This window comes from Astatotilapia calliptera, chromosome 1, assembly GCF_964374335.1.
Source record: "Astatotilapia calliptera chromosome 1, fAstCal68.1, whole genome shotgun sequence".
Classification (NCBI taxonomy): domain Eukaryota; kingdom Metazoa; phylum Chordata; class Actinopteri; order Cichliformes; family Cichlidae; genus Astatotilapia; species Astatotilapia calliptera.
In genome coordinates this window covers 31,231,398-31,253,316 of record NC_137422.1, presented here as the reverse complement: position 1 = coordinate 31,253,316, position 21,919 = coordinate 31,231,398, and the positions used below count along the sequence as shown (strand labels likewise).

Sequence of the window (21,919 nt, the reverse complement as noted above, 5' to 3'; positions counted from 1 at the left end):
AGATTTTCTTCCTCCACAAGCATTTCAAAGATTTCTGGCTCTATTCTTCGCTCATGCCATGCAATGTGTTTGCAGTATTAGATTTAAAGGCCATTGTACTCAGCCTATAGAAACCATAGCTTTTTATTTTACACAGATGAGTTGGTGGATGCAGATCTTGCTGTTGTCACATTTCACTGGGGATGGCCAGTGAAATGAAAGCTTAAACAGATAAACTGGGACCAGAGCTTTATCGTGTGCTGCTGAATCACTCTTATCAGGCACTCAGCCAAACACAATAATGGTGCAAGGGTAGAGGTGGCTATGCTCCTGGGGTGAGAGCTTTCACAGGCTGGGTTTGTTAATCCTAATGATACTCATAAGGCGCTCCAGGACTTCTGGGCTGGTGTAGATTTTAATGGCCTCAACCATTCAAAGCCTCTTAATCCCACTGAAGACTATGTGCATTGCTAACCACTTGGCTCCTTATTAAAATACACTTGGTGCCTTTAAAGGGGTTGTGTTTAAGAGGGGATATTTCATTTTTACTTTCTTGTTTAGCAATAGGTAAAAATGTGAAATGAAGCTAAGACATGTCATGTCAGCGAAAGTTTAATCTGAGTCATTCGATCCTAAAGCACTTTGTTTGTTTATTTTTCTGTTTTCATTCGAAGGCATACGAAATGTAAGTGTATCTGGGTATTTTATCTCTGCTTTGTTAAGGAAGAAACTGGCAGGGAGTGGTGTTATGTTTGTCAGTGTGGGTGCTGCTGCACCATCAAATCACATCAATTTAGTTCTGTCAACAAGATAGCATGAAGCCAGAGGTATGCCCAGAAAATTGTACCTCTCAAAGTGGATGGAGACATCCTCACTCACGCACTCTGTCTGTCCACATGCAGATACACAGTGAAACTCCTCTCCTCTCAAACCCTGTCTCATCTTTGTTTTTGTTCTGCTTTGGATTTCTTAAGCTCATGCACTTATACATGAGTAAAGCCAAATCATTTACCTAGCTCCGGAGCCGCATGCGGCTCTTTAGTCCTTATAGTGCGGTCCTCGTGGTTTGGGAAAATAAATTAGAAGTATTTAGCTGAAGTGTGTTTTATTTATGTTAGTTCTTCTTTCTTTTTAAACTTGCACTTCTAAATTGGAAGATTATTGTGATATTGAAATATAAAAATAAAATTATATTTTATTCTTTTTTCATCGCTCAAAATAAGCGTCACACTCGTGGAAGCCGGTATACCCGCCGAAACGTGCATTTATCGAGACTTTCAACCCCAGGTAGGCCAATTATGGATCTTCGGATCCACATTATGTCAGCGGCTATTCTCCACTGTGTCACAAACAAACACCGCTCACGCCTCACAGATGACAGCTTATAGTCCTGCGTAAAGATGAAAGTGACTTCATACAGCCCCGATTTGCAGACGCTGTGCTCATATGGGATATGCGCAGAGGTTCAGGAGCAGAAGTCCCATTGTAAACATCACGGCAGACCCGACGATGTTTGCATGAACATGCTTTTCAGATTCTCTTTATTGACCACGTTTCACACACGGTTGTTGTACGCACACAGCCGGCTGTAGCTTTTCAGCTCACAGCCCGACACACACCAACACAACAGCACAGATAGCACAGGCGGCAAGGCGGCGAGGCGTGATTGCGGGTGCCGCTCAGGTGCGTTCGCCTCCCCTGCAGCAGCGCTGCAGACCACGCCCCGCCACTCACCTTAACCTGGTAAAATACATATTTAGACAGAATTTTGCAAATATCTATTTTTCCCTTTTTTAGCAGCATAGTGCTTTTTTTCCAATTATTTTTTAAAAGTCAGGTCAAGGCTCCAAAAGCCCAAAGGCGATATAAGGGTGGCGGCTCACAACTGTTTTTGTTTGCTACATGGATCATTTTAGTTCAGCTGGGTGTCTTTCCTTTTGTTATATTTCTTTAAGAGTTCAAAATGTGTTAATTACATAAATAAAATGTAACTTTCTCTGTAGCACTTCATGGATTTCATAAGCAACACACCTTAGTTGTTCACAAAAAGCATAAAGGTAAAAAACAATATATACAGTGTTATCTTCATTTTAGATGTCAAAAAGTATTTGCGGCTCCGAGTGTTTTCTTTTGCATGGAAACCGGGTCCAAATGGCTCTTTCGGTGTTAAAGGTTGCTGACAGCCATAAATAAGTTACGTTAGTTAATATGCTGTGTTGTGTGATGTCAAATTTCCTGCTGGAGCTGTAATGGCTTTCCGTAACATTAAAAGTGTTAAATTCACTCTGTGTGAATGAATAAATCATGAGGAGCCCTTTCCATCTTCTGCATTGAGTCTGATATATTTTTCATTTGTGAAATGGTATTCCAGACAGGAAAAGGATGATTCATAAAACACAGGATGCTTTTAAATCTATAAAAACTCGCAAAGTCATATGCAAATTCAAACACGGAGCATGCTATTCCTAGGACATGAAGGACTGACAGAGATATGAAGCTTACAAGCATATGAACTGCTTAGACTTAGACTAGAATTGTCATGTCTGATATGATCAGGCTTCTTTACCTTCAGAGTAATTGTGAAAGAAAAGCACATTTTGGTCAAATGACACATTTTGGAAAAAAAGATACACTATAGTAGCAGATATTTAGAATGAAGGGAAACTAGATTGTCATATGAAAGATTTTCCACCATATTTGAACTGTACTGAAGTTGAACTGAAATACTATAGAGACATAACATTTACAATGTAATCATTTTCATAATTTTACATTGAAAATATACAGTACAGCCAGTTCTCTATGTATAGTTTGTGTTGCCCTCAGGTTATCCAAGCCTCAACACATTTCTACCTCTTCTAAGTCCCCAATTCTGATGACCAATAATGCCACATTTTTATGGTGTTCCCTTTAAAAACTACATGTAAATGCATCATTATAACCTTGATAAGCAGCTGTTACTGCAAGCATCTAAATTGGTGCACAATACTACTTCCTCTTGGGACAAATCTCTTATTATTATACAGGCTGTCCTTGAACCTGTCAATATACTGAATACTATCAAACTCAGCAATGTCAGCATGTTTCTAAAGCATGACAGATTCCCTTCAGTATCTTGTGCCACAGCCTGAATGACTTATTACTGTTCAACAATAACTCCTGCTACTTTCCTACTGTAGATATGTCCTCAAAAGACCCCTGGCACTTTAACAGAATAAAGCCTATGGAAACTGTGACGGATAATGCAATGCAAATCTCCGGTTTGTAACCCAAACTGTACTGTCAGTGGAGGAAGGTGATTCCCCTATCTCCCTCCACAGCTGTAATCAATTCAAATATACCCCTGCCAAGCACGGAATAGACTTTCCAGTTATGACAAAAATTATTCCCAAGATTGGTTCTGTTAGAAGGTGGTTAAAAAAAAATCATTATTCTCAGGCGCGAGAGGGAGGTCTGTGTATATATCCTCTCTTTACTTCTAATGGTTTTTCTAGATTAAAACAGCACATAGTTAAGCAAGTCTACTCTGTGTTTTGCGTAATTGTACAAAATAAATCATGTACATTTTCAGGATTTAAAGCAAACACAAATCTGCACGCACACACTCTGCATACAGAGCATTACACAACATGGCATGTTACATGGAGGATGATGAATTGCTGACCACTTCCTTTTAATTGATAGGAACACAGAGTGAGCCTGGCACCATTAGCATCAGCATCATCTGCATAAGCAAGAGTGCTTTGATTGATTAGGGCAAAAAAATACAACCCAACAGTTTCATCCCATTCTTTTTTCAGTTTTCACAATCCTCATTAGAATACTCTAAATTCATATTTTTTTGTATTTTTTTTAGCTAATGCAATACATAACCTATAGAAGGTCAACCTGAACACCTTCAAAAATACAGGAAAATGAACTGACAACACCCCCCCCCCCCCAAAATAAATAAATAAATAAATAAAAATGTAGGTTTCCTGACAGTGAGATAAGATTTGCAAATTAGAAAGATAGTACTGTATGGCCCAACAGCTGGTGCTACAGGCACTCATCAATATGGCAGGTACAGTGGGCGAAACAATTATTTGAGCCCCTGCTGATTTAGTAAGTTTGCTCACTTATAAAGATATAAACACTCTCTAATTTTAGTGGTAGTTTCATTTTGGAGACACAGGATATCAACCAAAAATCCACAACATGTCATTGGGTGAAAAAAGTATGTGATACTCAAGCAAAATATGACTTGGTGGATAAACCCTTGTTGCAAAGGACAGCTGTAAGATGTTTCTTGTAGTTAGTTAAGAGAAGAAGTTTGTCATCCAAGATTTTACAGTACACGGTTCGGTCCACTGGCCTCTCAATGTGATGAAGTTGTCCTGTACCAGAAAAGCATCACCTAAGAATAATCTTTCCACTTCCATACCGACTATGAGGATGGTGATCTTTGGGTCATCCTCACAATTTCCCTTCCTCCAAACATAACTACTATTACTGAATTCCAAAAAGTCTAAATAGTATCAACAAAAATAAAAAACTGAATCATTTTTCATCCAACAAAACAAATACACACAGCAACTGAAATATAGCTACAAGTCCAGCATAGCCTAGGACTGCATAGTACTCCCTGGGTTGAGGTAAAGTGCTCTAAGGTCTAATGAACATTTTGAATTATAATTCCTAAAACTTGCAACTAGACATTGAGGGTCCTTGGGCCTTGCCATTGTAAGAAGCCTTCATTTTTCAGTGTGTGAGTCATTTGGGTCCTCACGATTAGTAGTCGGTGGATTACGCATCAGGCTGACATCCTCTGGAGCATAAAAAAAATGCTATGGTGAGCTACCAGTTCCCCTGCATGCAAAGCTGTCAAACAGAGTTGAATGTGGAACAGTATTTTCTTACTAGATTAAGTGGCATATCATGAAACACTGAGTTCAAGGTCCAATCAGAGTTATGAGAATAGTCGAGGCTGGTAGTCATGAATTCAGTTAAATGACAGTTAACAATGGCCGCCAGACTGTTTAAGCTTTCGTTGTTTATACTCCTGCTGCTTTGGTGGATTGAACAACAGCTTAAGGCCCCTGCGGGGAGCATTCAAAGCATTAGTGGTGTAGTTTCAAACTTTAAGAACATTAGTTTTTAGAATCTCTCAGTGTACAGTGTCATTTATTCAATTTCTTTTTCTTCAGCTGCATCCATCCCATTCATCAAATTTGTCATATTCCCCAAAAAGGTTAATAGAAATGACGAAGCCACTCATTTTTCGTATTTAATTAGTAGTTAGCTTAATGTGTTGCAATAAATTGTAAACAGAGGCTTTCAGTACTCCGTGGTTTCTTTGGTTAACTACTTTCGATACAGGCTATGTAAGTAAATTGATTTAGAATGATAAAAAGATCGTTTCACTGGAACTACTTAGAAGGTATCCTTTATCAGGAATTAATGTCCACCCTGCAGCCAGATATAATTGACTATTCATCTAGATCTTGGTATAAAAGGTTGTAAGTACTCTGAAATGGAGGCTGTAATTGTCTGGGAAAAGCCACTTTAACCAAAGCCAGTGTTTCAAGGCACAAAATGAACAAGTTAAATACTCACAATAGAAACAATACTAACACCGTTAGTCAATTATAACCAATTATTTTTTTTGATTGCTGAAATCCATAATCCTGCTGAAGACCACCACTGTCAAGTACAAACTATCAGCACATTTTATCGCTACAGAAAATGGCACTTATTTACTGAGCACATATGCTTGTATACGTACAAATATAACAAGTAATAAACACAAGGATCAAATATGGCACTACAGTCACAAACAGCATCAGGCCCAGACAGGCAGGGAGAAAATGAAGGCAGCTGCAGAGTCATCTCAAACAGATGGAGTGAGAGGAGTGTGATCCAGGTGAGAGAATAGATGCATTTGTCCCATGGTGCTGATGGTAGCTGTCCAGACACAGTCATTGTAGCACTATACTGAAGCATCTGTTGTTCGCTGCTCATACTGCTAATGATGATGAATGTTTGGCATGATTGTATCTTGACACACGAGAAAAAACACAATCCTTCACTCATATTGTTTTTCGGAAGCCATGTTGCAGACATGGCATCAGAAAAACATGCCTTGTATGCCATAGACCAGGGGTGCCCAATCCCGGTCCTCGAGAGCTACCGTCCTGCAGCTTTTAGATGCATCCTTGTTCCCACACACCCGAATCAAATGAATGGCTTGTTATCAGGCCTTTGCCAAACACGATGGCATGCTGAAGAGGTAATCAAACCATTTGATTCAGCTGTGTTGGAGTAGGGATGCATCTAAAAGCTGCAGGATAGTAGCTCTCGAGGACTGGGATTGGGCAGCCCTGCCATAGACCAATTGAAAGGCACACAGTTTTAGCTACACATAAAAAAATGCTCTATAGATAGCAGATATTTGGTGAAAACACACTGTTTTAGTGCAATCTGTCTTGTCCCTGCAAATTGTTCTAATTGTGTCCAAGTAGCCTACTGGATGTTAACAGTAGCACAGTTTATGAACTAGATCAACCCCTGCACTCCTGTATTATTTTTAATCATCCAGCATGATGGCAGATTCGGGGGAACAGGCTGTGGGCAGGGGTTAGATTTCTCACTGTAAATGCCTCGACCAAAATGTCATGCTCATGCATACTGTCATGGTGGACAAAGAGCATGAGGAGAATGCAAAGTAGGCCTGGTAGTGGACCACAGGGAACACCCTTCCATCATCTGTCTAAACAGGCCTGGAGGGCTCAGATCACAAAAAACACCCTGACTATGCTCTGTACCAAGGTGCGCCTTTGGGTTTGCGCTGAATTACACATTTCACTGTAATAGTTTTTTAAGCAAACCCACTGTGGGTATTCATATCGCAAAAGACTCATTCAGAGTGTTGAGGACCTGTCACTGTTGCTGGCAAGCCTCATTGTGCACTCAATAATAGCCCATTAAATCTATTCTTCCTGCTTTTCTTATCTCTGAAAGACCAGTCCTTGGCTAAGGTAATGGGTCAGTGAGCAGGGAGCTGATTAGTTGATTTCACTTATTTAAATATTTTTGTATAGATCTACTGAGTGGAAATGAAAGGTGCTTCGTTCCATCACCAGACCCATGGGAAAGCCACACAACTGACTTCCATCACAATGCCTGACGTATTGCTTTGTTTCTTGGAAACTGCAGCACAAAGCCACCACAGGGCTGTAAATCTTAATAATCCAAGCAGTAAATAGTAAAAGAAACTCAATTTCTGACACTTTTTGACCTTTTTTAAAAAGTCGGTCCCTCTTTCTCTCTCTCTCTAAATAGACACACACACACACACATTTCACACAAACCTACACATTTAGCAAAGCTCTACCATATACCAACAATTTATCTTGCATTTGATGCAAGTGATAAACTTCACTTCCCACACTCTATTACTTTAAATTATTTTTTGCTTTCCACTCGGATGACTAAATAAATAAATAAATGATCAATTAAAAAAACCCTCTTTGACAAGCAATTGTATCTTGATCCACACTGAAAGCAACATTTGCTGGGTTGCCCTATTGAAACGGTTTTGCTGTAGGCATCAGGCATCGTGAGAGGAAGCCCGTGGAGCTTTATCATTAGTGCGCTGCCTTGAATCTGATTTAACAGGATGACTAATCTCATCCAAGTCAGTGGTTCGTCAACAGGAGACAACTCCAATGAAGAGAATATCCGGTCACAGTCTTATTTTTATCCCAATGAAAAGTGACGAGAGGAAGCTGACCAGATGAGGACAGGAGAGACGAATAATGACACTCTGCTCTGTCTGTGTCTGTGTAAGTCTGATGAATATCTGCATACTGTATTGAATATTGAACACCGGCATGTAGCCACCTTTTTGTTTGTAAAATGTATTCTGTCAACATGGTAATTGTAATATCACCTTTACAGTATGATGAAAGTGTAATAATACAGAATCAGACAGCATCCTGTGAGCAAGCGTTTGTTGGCACTGAGAAGGAAAAAGACCCGTTGGGGATGAGGAGAGAGAGTTTAATAACTGATAATAACAACTATTGCTTAAATGCAAAGTGGTGCATGAACACCACTGAAAAGACTCAGGGTCACCTGATCCAGCCCTAACTACAAGCATTTCCAAAGAGAAAAAAAATACAAACTGGGAACTGGTTACAGAGAAGAGGGGGCTGAAAACTGAAGGCTCTGCCTCCCATTCTACTTTTTAATACCCTTTAAACCACAAGTAAGCCTGTAGTCCGAGAGCGAAGCGCTCTACTGGGGTACTGTGAGATCTTTAACATCAGATCGGGCCTCATTATTCAAGATCTTTTATGTGAAAAGAATAATTTTAAATTGGATTCTGGATTTAACAGGGAAGCAATGAAGCGCAGCTAATTTACAAGAAATATGCTCTTTCTATCTAGTCCCTGTTAGTAATCATGCTGCAGAATTCTGAAGAAGATGATGGGAAGCCAATCAGATGAAAGTGGGCTTACGGTGATGGACAAATAGTTTAAATGGCTTTTTCAGGACAGTGGATGAAGTTTTGCACAACCATGCAACATAAATGTTCCAGGAATACGACCACAATAATGGAGGAAATTAGTATAGCAGGTTCCTTCACAGTTTAATTATTCCATTGATGAGTGCAAAGCATGTATTTCACATTAATTCAAAGAACAACAGGAAAATCTACATACAAACCAGCAACTGTGTGAAATACATCATTTCACACAGTCATGGTTTATTGTCAATATTATATCGATCCATGGTTTATTACTTATATATATAATGTGACTTATTGACAAATAATTTAAATCCCTTTAAAAATAAAATCAACTAAAACAAACAAAGAAGCCTAAAGCAAAGCCTTTTTTCTCTCTATGTGGGGTAGTTTAGGAGTTCACAATAGACAGATTATGTATACTGACTGCACCATACTAAACCAAATATGTATTTGCACATGCATGCATGAATGTGCAAGTTAGAACTATTTCCCTGAATTGTCAAGAATTTAATTAAACCAAAGCTAAGATGACTTTACAAATTACATTTTTTCCCACATAAGAACCGTCAGTTAGATTTGGTCTCTTTAAATCTCTGAGTTGAAACCATGTCACCTATAAAATGATGATTCTGTGACAAATGATATTGAGCCATATATAGTTAACTGTCCCCAAAGGATTATGAAACAAACTTATGACGTTTATTCTATTGCTGAGAATGTGTAGGTCACAATAAAGCAAATCGGTTTTTCTAAAGGGGTGATGTGAAGCAATAAATGACTTAGTTAAGTTAGTCCCTTTATGCAATTTGTCTGGAAGTAATCTGATAGCTCTGGGAATAAGATTTTATCCATTTATTTTTTATGTCTTAAAAACACCTTACTTTTAATACACTTAAAAAAAAATTTTTTGCTGCACCCTGAACCATACCTCTGTTTATGTCCTTTGGTATGATTATATTCCTTTGTCTTCTTCTGATTCCTAAAAAAGCATCATCCACTGCAATTCAGTACATGGAAAAAAGATTCTAATTTTAAAAACTTGTTCCCCACAGTATCACTCTTCAAGGCATTAAACCATGCAGTAGAGTTCACTGAGCTGTATCCAGCACTTCCCAGAAGAAATGTCCTCTGCGTGACTTCTTACAGAAGAGGAAATGAAACTCAAACAATAACAAACCAAATGAATTTGTGCGGAACTATTTCTAGCTTGCAGACACTTGTGAAATATGAGTGAAATAAATCAGCTTTGCCTTTCGGAGGACATTGGGGCATCACAGGTCTGCAGCTTCTGCTATGTTACTACACATCTCATCGTGCCACATTTAGAGTGCCGAGCAATGCTGAATTGCATTTATTGCACTTATTGGCAAAAATTGCACATTTTCATGGATCAAAAGGATTCTGCCTCGATTCTGTAAACAAGGACAAATATTACCTTTTTTGTGGTTGTTTTGTTAGTGTTTGAGTGTGCTTCTTTCCACTTTTATAGTCTTTCAAAGTTCAATATGTAGGTAAATAGACAAAGGGGGAATAAGGTCAGTGCGATGTTTACCAAAATATTCAAATGGTGATAAAATACATACACCTTGTTTGGAATGTAGCTGCCAATAGGAAAAGTCAAAAAGTCAGTTGGGTGGTGAGATCTCGGCGACAAGTTATTCTGCAGTGACAGATGACATTTCAGTGAGATTTCATCTGGAGTACTCTGGCGCTGAGGCAAAGCTGGCCTTTCACTCTGTCTGCCTAACTAGCATTCATCAGCAAACGCTCACACACAATATCCGCACACATACACCACCTACACAGGAACAGAAAATCTAAATGGCAACTGGCTCTGTGAGTGTAATGCCCCCTTTTGTTGTTGTATTGTTTCAATGGTTTTAGATTCTGCAGTCATCAGTAACTTGCAGTGTCCTTGTAAGTTTTTCCCATTCACATCATTATGGATATTTTTTCTCCCATTAGTCTGTTTTCCAATACTTCCAGTAATGCAAAATTCCTAGATTGAGATTGTGGTGCATTACATCAGTGGCCCATGGCTAAAAGCAAGTTCTGCAGGTAGAAGGATGTTTTATTCAATCCTCCTTTATTCCTTATTCTTTTCCCTCTTCCCTCCCTTTCTTACCCCATGTTTTCTCTGTTATCTCATTGCATAGGCTGAACATGTAACAGCCCACTGTCCGAGCTATTCAAATCAAGGTTAGCTTGTAATACATGTATTCCTGCCTTCATTTTAAGTTCAGAAGCACAGCAGTAGGCATGCATAGAGACACAGGGTGACAAAGGAATCCTCCCCCAGTGATTTATTTGAACTTTTCCTCCCTTTGAAATGGCATCACAGAGGCTCTGCATGATTAATGTCATCACACTTATATACACTGTTCTATCCAGCTGCTCTATCCAGCTAAATATTTGAAAACCAGGAACTTCCCAATTCATGGTGAAAGGTCTGGATATAGATTGATGTGAGCATTTTCAGCGTTTCCAATTGCTACACAGTCAGCTGAACATACCCAACAAGTAACACTCCAGTGGTGAATTTTACAATCTATGCAAATAAGCTAATAGTGTTTATTTGTAATATTGTATTGGATAAAGTTGAATATGAAAAAAAGATGCACAATAAAACAAAAAGCGATAAACAAAAATAAAAATTATGATCTCAAGATTTTATCTTGGATAAGAAGGTGATTTCTGAAACATTCTTTGATTTACTAGTTAGTTCACTAGTTAGTTGATTATGATTATTATTCTCGTTGTTGTTGTTTATTGATTTATATTGAAGCCCAAATGCAGATATTTCTGAATGAATTCAAGCTAAACAGAGTACTAGTGGAGTTGGTCCCATACATAGAGCACAAGCGGTTGCTGAATGTTTTGATGAATATGAAAATTATAGTAATCACAAGCTACAGTATTTCCTCCAGCTCTAGAAACTTGGAGAAGTGACGCCACAACTTGCCAAGCTGCTCCGATGGCACGCTGTAGCCCTAACTAAAACACTATGCTGGGATTTCCCTTTTATTCAAACTCTTAAAGATAAGATGTTCTTTTATTAACTTTTCTCGAGCAGATTTATTTTAATTATTTTAAAGTTTTGGCATTAATTTTTATGTATATGTAAAAAGAATGTTCCCAGTAACTTGCGTATATATATTCATCACGGGCATGGTTGTCGTGGTAACAGCAAAATATTTAAAAGATCCAAAATAAATTCAAACTTGTGATTCTTGTTATTAAAGATACATGCTGTACACTCATTCCATCCTGGATAAAGAATAGTTCAAAGAAACCATTAAACGACTTAATTTAATTAACAACTTAATTATTTAATTAACAACTTAATTAAATTACCATGACAATGATGCAGATGATGAGTAGATGTAAACTTCTCACAGCAATTGTACTTTTAAAACCTAAACATAACAAGCTAAATTTAGAGTTTAAATCAGTGAAAATGCCTTATCAACTTTTCTTTACTTTAAATTAAAAAAATAAATAAATAATAATAATTCTTTGATCAAGTGGAAAGTACCTGGACACAAAAGTAATTTCCCCAAACTAAACAAAGAGACACACTTCAGTACTGTGGAGATAATTTCATTTAGACGACACATCTGTTAAGTGTTGTTGTTCCTAGAATTTCACGGTCTGACTTGTAGCTGAAATATTCCTTTGCATGGCTAATTCCTCAATGATGCAGAGCAGCAGCATAGAGTGTCTTCCTGTTGACTCCATGCTGAGATTCTGATGCTTCACTTTGCACCTTTTACCTATGAGACTAAACAAGAAGATTCATCCAGTGAGAGTAATTGGAACTTTTCTAATTATTGCCACAATCATAATCATGCTTGTACTGCAGCACTGCCTCTTTGGACTCTGGGGTTCCACTGCTAGGACGGGCACACAGTGGGAAAATGCTAATCAACATCCTGCCTTCATCAACTTATTGGTGACTGGTACACAGCAAAGAGTCTCTTTTCTCTTTTCAAGGGTGGATGCAATCAGACGCAGCACCCATCCATATTTCTTTCCTGAAAGAAAAGGGGAAGCAAACATCTTTGCAGTGGCTCCCCAGGACAGAAATAGAATCTGAATTGCAATCGGACTTAGGGAAATGAATCCCTGTCTGTTTAACTATCTTCATGAACTAATATGCTTGTATGATGATCACTGCAAATGATGTAGTATGCTAAAAAATTTTTACTCCATGAAGAATACTGTTTTCTCAGTAACAATATAAAGCAGTTCACAAGATACACATTATAAACTAAACTTTCTTCAGACCTGTTCACATACAGTTTAACAGCCTGAAAATGATTTCTTACCTCCTCCCACTGGTGGATGTAGCGAATGAGTCTAGAGAGGCGCAGGAGGCGCAGCAAGCTTAGTATCTTGGTAAAACGGACAATGCGTAAGGCGCGTGCCGTCTTGTAGAAATCCGAGTCAATGCGCGTCTCCACAATGAGGAAGATGTAGTCTACGGGGATGGAGGATATGAAGTCGACCACAAACCAGCTCCGCAAGTACTTGATCTTGATCTGTTGCGGATCTAAGATGATTTCTGTGTTATCTTCCTTGACGATACCCGTCCTGAAATTAAGAACCAGGTCCATGAGGAAGAAGGTGTCGGAGACAACGTTGAACACAATCCACGGGGGGGTGTGCTCATCCTTGAAAAAGGTGATGCCCACAGGGATGATGATGAGGTTTCCAACCATCAGCAGCAGCATGGTCAAATCCCAGTAAAACCTTGTTGGTGAGAGACATGGAGAAATGCAGAAATATAATGAATAACAAAGTCAGAATATAAAAATATGAGGTAACTTTGTTGTGTTTGTCTTTCACAGAGTGAATGTTCTATAAACTGCACAATTTAACTGCCTGCAAACAAAATAAAAGACGACAACATTTTGTACATATCGATAGTGTCATTTTCTTTTAACTTATAGTGTGAGTATTAAAGTGGGCTGACATATACATATACAGCATAAGGCATAGTCAAATAAAATATGCATGTTTGATGAACTGAGGAGACCAACATTTGTTCTGTGTTAGATAAAACTTTAAGAAAAGGAATGTGTGGCCTCTTTTTCTTCCATCTGGCAGCTCCATATTTCATTCCATATTTATTGTTCAGTGTATCCACTATCAATATATCTCTACGTCTTGGATCTCCTCTATTGTACCAATTTCCCTCTTATTTACAAAATCTCTTGCTTCTACTGACTTTCATTCCTTTCCTCTCCAGAGCATACCTCCACCTCTCCGGGCTCTCTGTTCCACCTGCTTCCTACTCTGACTAAAGATCACAATGTCATCTGCAAACATCATTGTCCATGCAAACTCCTGCCTGACCTCATCAGTCAACCGGTCCATCACCAGTTCAAACAAGAAGGCGATCAGAGTTGATCGCTGACATAATACCACCACGTCTTGAACCCATCTGTTACACCTAGCACATCTCACCATTGTCTTGCTGCCCTGATACCTGTCCTATAACAACCATACATACTTCTCCGTCACTCCCCTTAAACCTCTGCACTTTCTGATTCACTAACTGTTCACAAACAGCCAGCATCTCCTCACCTCTGTTTCCTTAACCTACATGTGAAAGGAAACTGAATGGTCCAATCACCATTCTCTCTCCCTTTGGAACACTCAACTGCTTCATCCAACTTACTTATTAGAATTCCTCTTTCTGATATTAAACCTGTGGGGCATACACACTGACAGCATTTAACATCACCCAGTTCCCTTTACCTGTCAGAGTCCCTGCCTTTCCTTCTCTCTCATCACTGACCTATTTTAAGCTTTTATTACTATGTATGTAGTGTTTAGCAAGCTTACATGAACATGGTGTAATAATGGTTTAATAAACTCTGCACTTATGAACGTAGCCAATATGTATCCATGACAAAAAGGGGGCCTGATATGAAAACATGTGTGTAGGCATGCCTCTAAATCACACCTCAAAGGTCAGCGGAGGTTAACTGTTAATTAAAAACTGTACTGTGACCTCGTCAATCTTCCAAACCAGAGAGTTTGGATATAAATTGCGCACTCTGCTAGCTCAGTAATTGAATCATTGTGCATTGATGCAGTGATTGGTGATTTACCCACCCACTTCTAACTGGGCCATAAAAATTTGTCTTTGGACAAAACTTACACCAAGAGCAAGGCTATAAAAATGAAGAAGAATGGATGCTACATATATAAACAAGATAGGATAGAGATTTTTACTGAAAGCTCGCTAAATTACAACAATAAATTACTGCTGTTTGACTTCTTTGTTGGAGCTAAAATCGGTAGATTTCATGATTTATTCTCAGTATGTTTCAGTAAATATATCCAGTGTTTACAGTGAATTGCTGCTCCACAGAATCACACAGTCACATCCAAAAAACATCCCTTGTCCAAATCATGTTAAGTTAGATATACCAATATCAAAAATGTAAGATTTGTCCTGTTATTTGTTTCTGTATTTCTTTTGATAAACAGTTACAACTAAAACAACAATTTCTCTAAGAAATATGAGACATATGTGTGATTAAGCACATATTGTCATTACACACCTGTAATATATTCACTGATCTTTCACATTGCAGCAGTTTGAGTCCTTTTAACTGTACACAAGTCAAAAAACTTTTATTGATGCAGCAGAAAAGCAAACATTGGAAATCACTGCTGTTTGCAATGTAGTATCCCTATTTCTTATTCTCATTGTTATGTCTGAGCCCACAATCTCTGATGCACACATCTATGGATAGAATTTACATCAGTCTGGGTGAAAATGTTAAAATGTTTCTTCAAAAATAGCACAAGCAGTTATGAGGTTTGTAATGTGTTTAGACAGTTCTACGCCATGCAGATATGTACACTACATCTCAGTTTTATGTGCATTGCGCACACAGACACATTCACTGAGGAAACAGTGACAGTAATTGGAATTCTTCAAAGTAAAAGGGTATCTACTTTTCCAGATTGTTGTCAAGTGGAGTTATATTTAGACCGACCCTGCCACCACTGTGTGCTCACATTAAGACTGAAACCCAGAAGGACAAGTAAAACTTTGAAGGAAGAAATGCAAACATTGGTAAAGGCATTTGTGCTTCATACTGCCATGTTTCCCCAATATCAAACAATTTAAATATTATTTACATGAAATAAAGTTTTCCTTTTGTCTTACAGTATTTGTAACTTTCATTTTACTACTTATATTTGTCATGAAGGTGCTATGGAACGCCAGGACTGCCATAATGAATTAATTAAATACACCATTAAATAATTAATTAAATGTGGCAATAATTAATTAAAATTGGAATTAATTAATTAAATAAATAGTTATGACACATGTAATTAATTAATTATTGACACATTTAATTAATTATTTCTGTATTTCACATTTTAATTAATTATTGACACATTTAATTAATTAATTATTGACACATTTAATTAATTATTTATGTATTTCACATTTTAATTAATTATTGACACATTTCATTAATTATTGACACATTTAATTAATTATTTAATGATATATTTATTTATTTCATTTTGGCAGTCCTGACGCCTGGCTCTCATCATGAAATAATTTTATCTGTCAGCCTCACCCATCAAACTCAGGGGGCGGGGTTAACGCTGATCGAGTCAAAACCATTGCTTTGGCCTGGTGGCCATTGTTTCTAGCACACAACAACCGGCATGTGGAAGCTAACAGAACTGAGCTTTGAAAAACCCTGTTTGTGTGTTACCAAATACCGTTTTAATATTTTTTTAGCCGAGAATGTAGTGGTTTAATCTTCATGTGTCTGGTCGGTTTGTCAAGATACAGCCTCTTTGCAAAAGTGTTTCGATGATTTCGGAGATGTCTGCCCAGTCTCACGGCAAAGCGTGGGATAGACCCGCTCGCCTTGCAAGCAATCCCACCGACAAAGCGCAGGCCCCGGTACACAGCTGTAGTAACCCCCGCTGACTTCTTTTACTGAGGTTATATTTATCGGTGTTTTATTTCCTGATGTTCTTATGTGTCCTACGTGTTTCAGTCGCCAATTCTGAATTATAACTAACATTAAAAACATGTTTAAGGAGGAGAGAGAGCAAATAAATCTGTTTAACATCTGATCTTTGGGTTTTTGTTCAGTAATCAGCGTGACCTGTGTATAAACACATAAAAGAGATAACGTTGGTGTTTCCGTCATGTAGTAACTGCTGGCTTTAACTGTACAAAGGTTGTTCGACACTATGAAACACATGCAGACTTCATGATGTTCGGCTAATATTTTTATTGTGAATATTAATCATGCTGACCTCGCTCTGTACACCACGCAGCGAGGTCAGCATATCCACGATATCCTCAGCTCCATGAGTTAACACAAAGTTTCCCAGCTGACTATCTAACTGCCAACTATTCCAGAGACGTGAAAATATACAGCATAAAGAAAAGTGTAAGAGACTCAGCAGCAGATTAGAATAACAGTTATACATTTAATAAATCACCAAATGAATCCAAGAAACGAGCAAACCTGTTCCGACAATTTGAATTTGTATTCCCTCAGCTGCAGACTCGCTGCTGTTTAAATGTTTGAAAAGGAAGATTAGATATAAAAAACGTCAAACATAGACTCAGTCTGCCTTCACATTTGATATGAGGCCAGCACGTATAGTGGCCTCAGCAGGCTATTACTGAAATACACGTGCTATATCATAAACTATGATATAAACAGGGAGGTCCTATTAACATGTTTAGTTTTAAAGGACACCTTCCTGCCTTTAGTCTCATTCATGAGCAGTATTAGTTTTCTTCTAACATCCAGAAGTCTGCACAATGTGTTTCATAGTTTGTAACAAGCCTTTGACAGGTAAACATAACATGACCGAAAAAGCAAAAAAAAAGAAAAAAAAAAAGAGAGAGAGTGTTGACATAAGAAGAGAAAATTCTCTCAATTATGGAGACAGACAAATGGTTCATTTATGTTTGATGTGTGTTTATTCCTCCCTAAATATCGTCGGTGAAGTTCGCCATGCATGTCAGATTTTCCTGCGCATTTTTATACCTCTGCCAACAGAGAGAGAAAAAAAATCACATTCTAACAGACAGCTGGTGCTTAGAATACAGTTGAATAACTATTAAAAAACATGATATTTAGATGATAGTTCAGTCTAACACATGTGCCAGTGAACCATTAAACGTCTGTGAAACTATGCAGTTATGAAACGTAACTTTAACCTCAGCCAAACCGATTTGCTCAGTTGTAAATAAAACAGCGAAGTAAACGTGACCCGACAGACAGAACCTGAGTGAATGAAGTCCAGCGTTTAACCACTGAGAGCTAAAACTCAGCTGTGGTTTGAAAGCTGTGTGCCGGTGATTGGACATCAGCCGCTGATGAAGCTGTTCGCCTATAAAGTGCTCTGTAAGGAAACGAGCTCCAACAGCTCTGCGCTCGGGGAAAACACTATATTTACTTATCTTGTGCAGAAAAATGCGCTAACATTGCGTTATATCGAGCACCGGCTGCCCAGTTAAACTGTGACTATCACCAGGTAACTAGGCGTGTTTCTTGAATTAGCAGCAGGTGTTAAACAGCTGACAGATGAGGAGGAGGATGCATGCAGGTAAACTGAGGGTCTGTTGAGCTGATCGCTGGTTTCGTGAGAAAAATGTCAGCTCGTTCTTTATGTTACAGAAGCACAGAGACACAAGACCAGGCGGAAAGAGACGATCGTTCGGTGAAAATGAGAATCTGCGAATGCAACATGTGGAACACGGAGAGTGGAATATGTAAACAAACCGGTTAACGTAACCCCCTCGGTGCGCTCTGCATGCTAACTGTTAGCAGAGCTAGTGAAATCTCTGAAAACATCTGAGCACTTTTGCAAACATGTTCTATGTTGACAACCTGACCAGACATACGTCGCGACATTCGCGGCTAAAACACTGTTAAAAGTGTAGCTGGTGACAGAAAAACGGGGTATTTTAAAACTACACCACCACCATTGCTGCTTGTGATTTGATCTGCATTCTGGGATAACTGGCTGCCCCAAGTCTACACAAGCAATCGATTTTCTAGGATCGACCTGTTTTGACTTACTTTGCACGGCAACCAATCAAATGTTAGAGAAGCTGCATGGGCAGCGTTAACCCCGCCCCCTGAGTTTGATGGGTGAGGCTGACAGATAAAATTATTTCATGACGAGAGCCAGGCGTCAGGACTGCCAAAATGAAATAAATAAATATATCATTAAATAATTAATTAAATGTGTCAATAATTAATTAAATGTGTCAATAATTAATTAAAATGTGAAATACATAAATAATTAATTAAATGTGTCAATAATTAATTAATTACATGTGTCAATAATTAATTAAAATGTGAAATACATAAATAATTAATTAAATGTGTCAATAATTAATTAATTACATGTGTCATAACTATTTATTTAATTAATTCCAATTTTAATTAATTATTGCCACATTTAATTAATTATTTAATGGTGTATTTAATTAATTCATTATGGCAGTCCTGGCGTTCCATAGTAGTGGTGCTTTGCCTGTACAATGTCAATAATAACATGCTTAAGCAGATTTAAGAGCAAATATTGCTGCACAATAAATAAATCTAAATATGAGGCAAATGGACAATGGACTTTGACCAGACAAAGCAGGCGCTTTGTAAATGCACTCAGAATTTTAACTGGGTATCTTTTAGCTATAGAGAAAAGGAGAAAGCAAGCTATAGAGATATAGACTTGATAATTGTCCAAGTACTGCTGACACCTGTCTGATCAAACCTCACTTATCACTATTGATACAATCATTGATTAAAGAAAATACAAATAAAAAGCAAAACTTGACTCTGATAATTATTGATTTTGCCCCAATACAATATTTTGGGATAAGCAGTTACTTTTAAAGAGCAGTGTAAAAATCTCCATGATCTCAGTGTGTCTCTATCAATAGACTATGTTTATGTGCATGTTTGTTCATGCATGCATGAATGAATGCTCATGATTTCTCTTTTTCAGTCTTGTAGCTGCCTTCTAATGGAGGTCAGGCCACCTAAACATAGCAAGGATCCATTTACTGTGTTTTATTATGCACTAGGACCCTGACATAGGAGACATTGTTCTATAAATATAGTTGGGTGAGCCTGGGATGTTAGACGGACATTTCAAAGGCATTAAACAATCTCATATCTGTATGTGCACAGAAAATCAGAATTTTCACCTGTGTGATGGGATACCACCTGTTTTAAAATAAAAGCAAAAGGAAGTCAGCTAGTATTGCTAGGTTAGCAGTGCTTTTATTTTGTTACATGATTGTTAAGGTGCTCCCGATTGATGCTGCGGCTATTATGGACACGTAAGCACAAACAAAAATGTAAAACTAGCAAGGTGTGAAATCCATTCTAAATGTCAAAAAATTAAAAGTTTTATTCAGTAAAGAAATACTACTTCTATGTCTGGATCTGAGTCCATTACATCAGTTCTACATGAATTAGTCTTTTGTAAAACACAAAGAATAAAACAGTGACAAAGTGCCTTATAAGTTTATAGCAAATTATGGAAATATGTGGCCAGCGATCACATTTTATGAGCAATTACATGACCGCTGAGGAGTATCAGAGATTGCATGACAAAAAATGTAAATAACAGGAAGGCAGGTCTGATGGGTGTGTGTAAAACATATATGTATATTTTTTATTAATTAGTCTAGAAAAGCATTTTTTTTTTAAACTAAAAAATATAGCCGTGAGATAGCTCACACCTAGCTTGTTATGATGCTCAGAGTTCACTGTACCGATGAAGGGAGCCCTGACATTTTGCTGTCTGCAGGGACAGAGTCACAGACCACTATGCTCTCCGGTGGGGTGACCAGGGACAGCAGGAACATGTTGTCACCCTTAGAGTGCATCTGACTACACGATAAGCCTTTCTCATTCTCCTCACCCTGCCAGCCAGGCTACCTGAAAGGGACTATGAGAGCCACCACAAACAGCCTTACAGTACACACGCTTACCTTTCAGAGTAGCTTATATCTAAATTGAGGAGGCACAAGGCTAGGATACGAAAATGGAGTATATACAGTATGGGATTGAATATACAGGGAGCAAATGTTCATAATTTTGTATGTGTGCACGTCTGCGCACCTGTTTACATTTTGATTGTAGAAATATCTATCTGCTGGCTACCATGCTGAGAAAATGATGGATCCCATACAATCGGATTGACTGTCGTGTCAGAATCGGAAGGCTTTTGATCCCCAGCTACTCCAGTGAGAGTGAGTGTGATAGATAAATGGCTCTACAGTTTGTGAATGTGAATGTGGCTTGTGCTGTAAAGCACTTTGAGTGGTCAGTAAAGACAAGACAAGTGCTGGAAAAGGAACTAGCTTTAAATGTCAGTCCCTATATCAGTCCAATCTGATTACTGCAGAGCTATACACTCTTTCAATACAAACTTCAGGTGTGTAAGACAACATGAAGATTTTTCTTCCATGTGGAAATGTCAGTTTGTATGTTTTCATATACAGTATGAGTTATTTCACTGAAGCTGTTAATCTGTCATTAGCTAAGCAGTTTAAACCCACTAATCCCACAGTATATATATTAAAACTGGTTTGTTGACCCATATAACCATTAAGATTACTTGGCTAAGGTGAGAGATTATCACTGTGTTGGTGAGAAGCGTTGAATGTATGTAAGAAGGAGAATTTAATCACAGTGTTCATCATCTAATCCTCACCACTTAACCACCAAACCACCTACTCTAACCTATTTTTCTGACTGTAAAAATTGTCCTTCTGGAGGTCATGAAAAACATTATTATTTAAATGACCATGAGTCTGAACATTCATTACTGCCATGATTTTGTTGAGGGAAAGCTTATTTCTGTATAGTTAGTCTGAAACAAGACTTGCTATCTAAAAACCTTTTATCAATTTCTACAGACTAGACATTGGAGCACTTTTTTTTCTATCCACTTACTTAATGTTTAATTTATAATTTTGTAGGGCACATACCAAAATAAATTGTGTTTGTGCTACAGTGTCGTCTGATAAAGGAAGCATTTGAGGTGTAGTGTGAAGGATTTAATTACAGATTGTAACACACTGAAAGTCTTTCATTCACTTCTCCCTTTTCCAGAAATACAGAAAAATGACTGTTGCTTAAACATGAAAAAAGCCTTTGTGGACCAATATTTGATATGGCAGTTCTGAGTAACTGTAGAAACCTGGGACCTTAGTTATAGAAAACTCTTCAAATAAATTTCTGGAAATAGATCACCCTAAATCCTATGGTCCTTAATGTGTTTTAATCTTGGTAAATGTAAACGTAATGCAGTGTACTATGACAGATTTTTTTTTTCTGGTTTTGAAAATAATGAAAAACAATATATATATTTCTCTCCTGAACAAAAGAAATG

General features: G+C 37.9%; 1 protein-coding gene across 1 annotated transcript in view; it reads right to left on the bottom strand.

The window, feature by feature from the left end:
* The window catches only part of hcn4 (hyperpolarization activated cyclic nucleotide-gated potassium channel 4), an 84,269-nt gene that overhangs the window by 49,233 nt on the left and 13,117 nt on the right, over positions 1–21,919 (bottom strand). Inside the window, exon 2 of the mRNA XM_026173185.2 lies at positions 12,820–13,243. Within this exon, the coding sequence (XP_026028970.1) occupies positions 12,820–13,243 (424 nt within the window). The remainder of the gene's footprint in view (positions 1–12,819; positions 13,244–21,919) is intronic.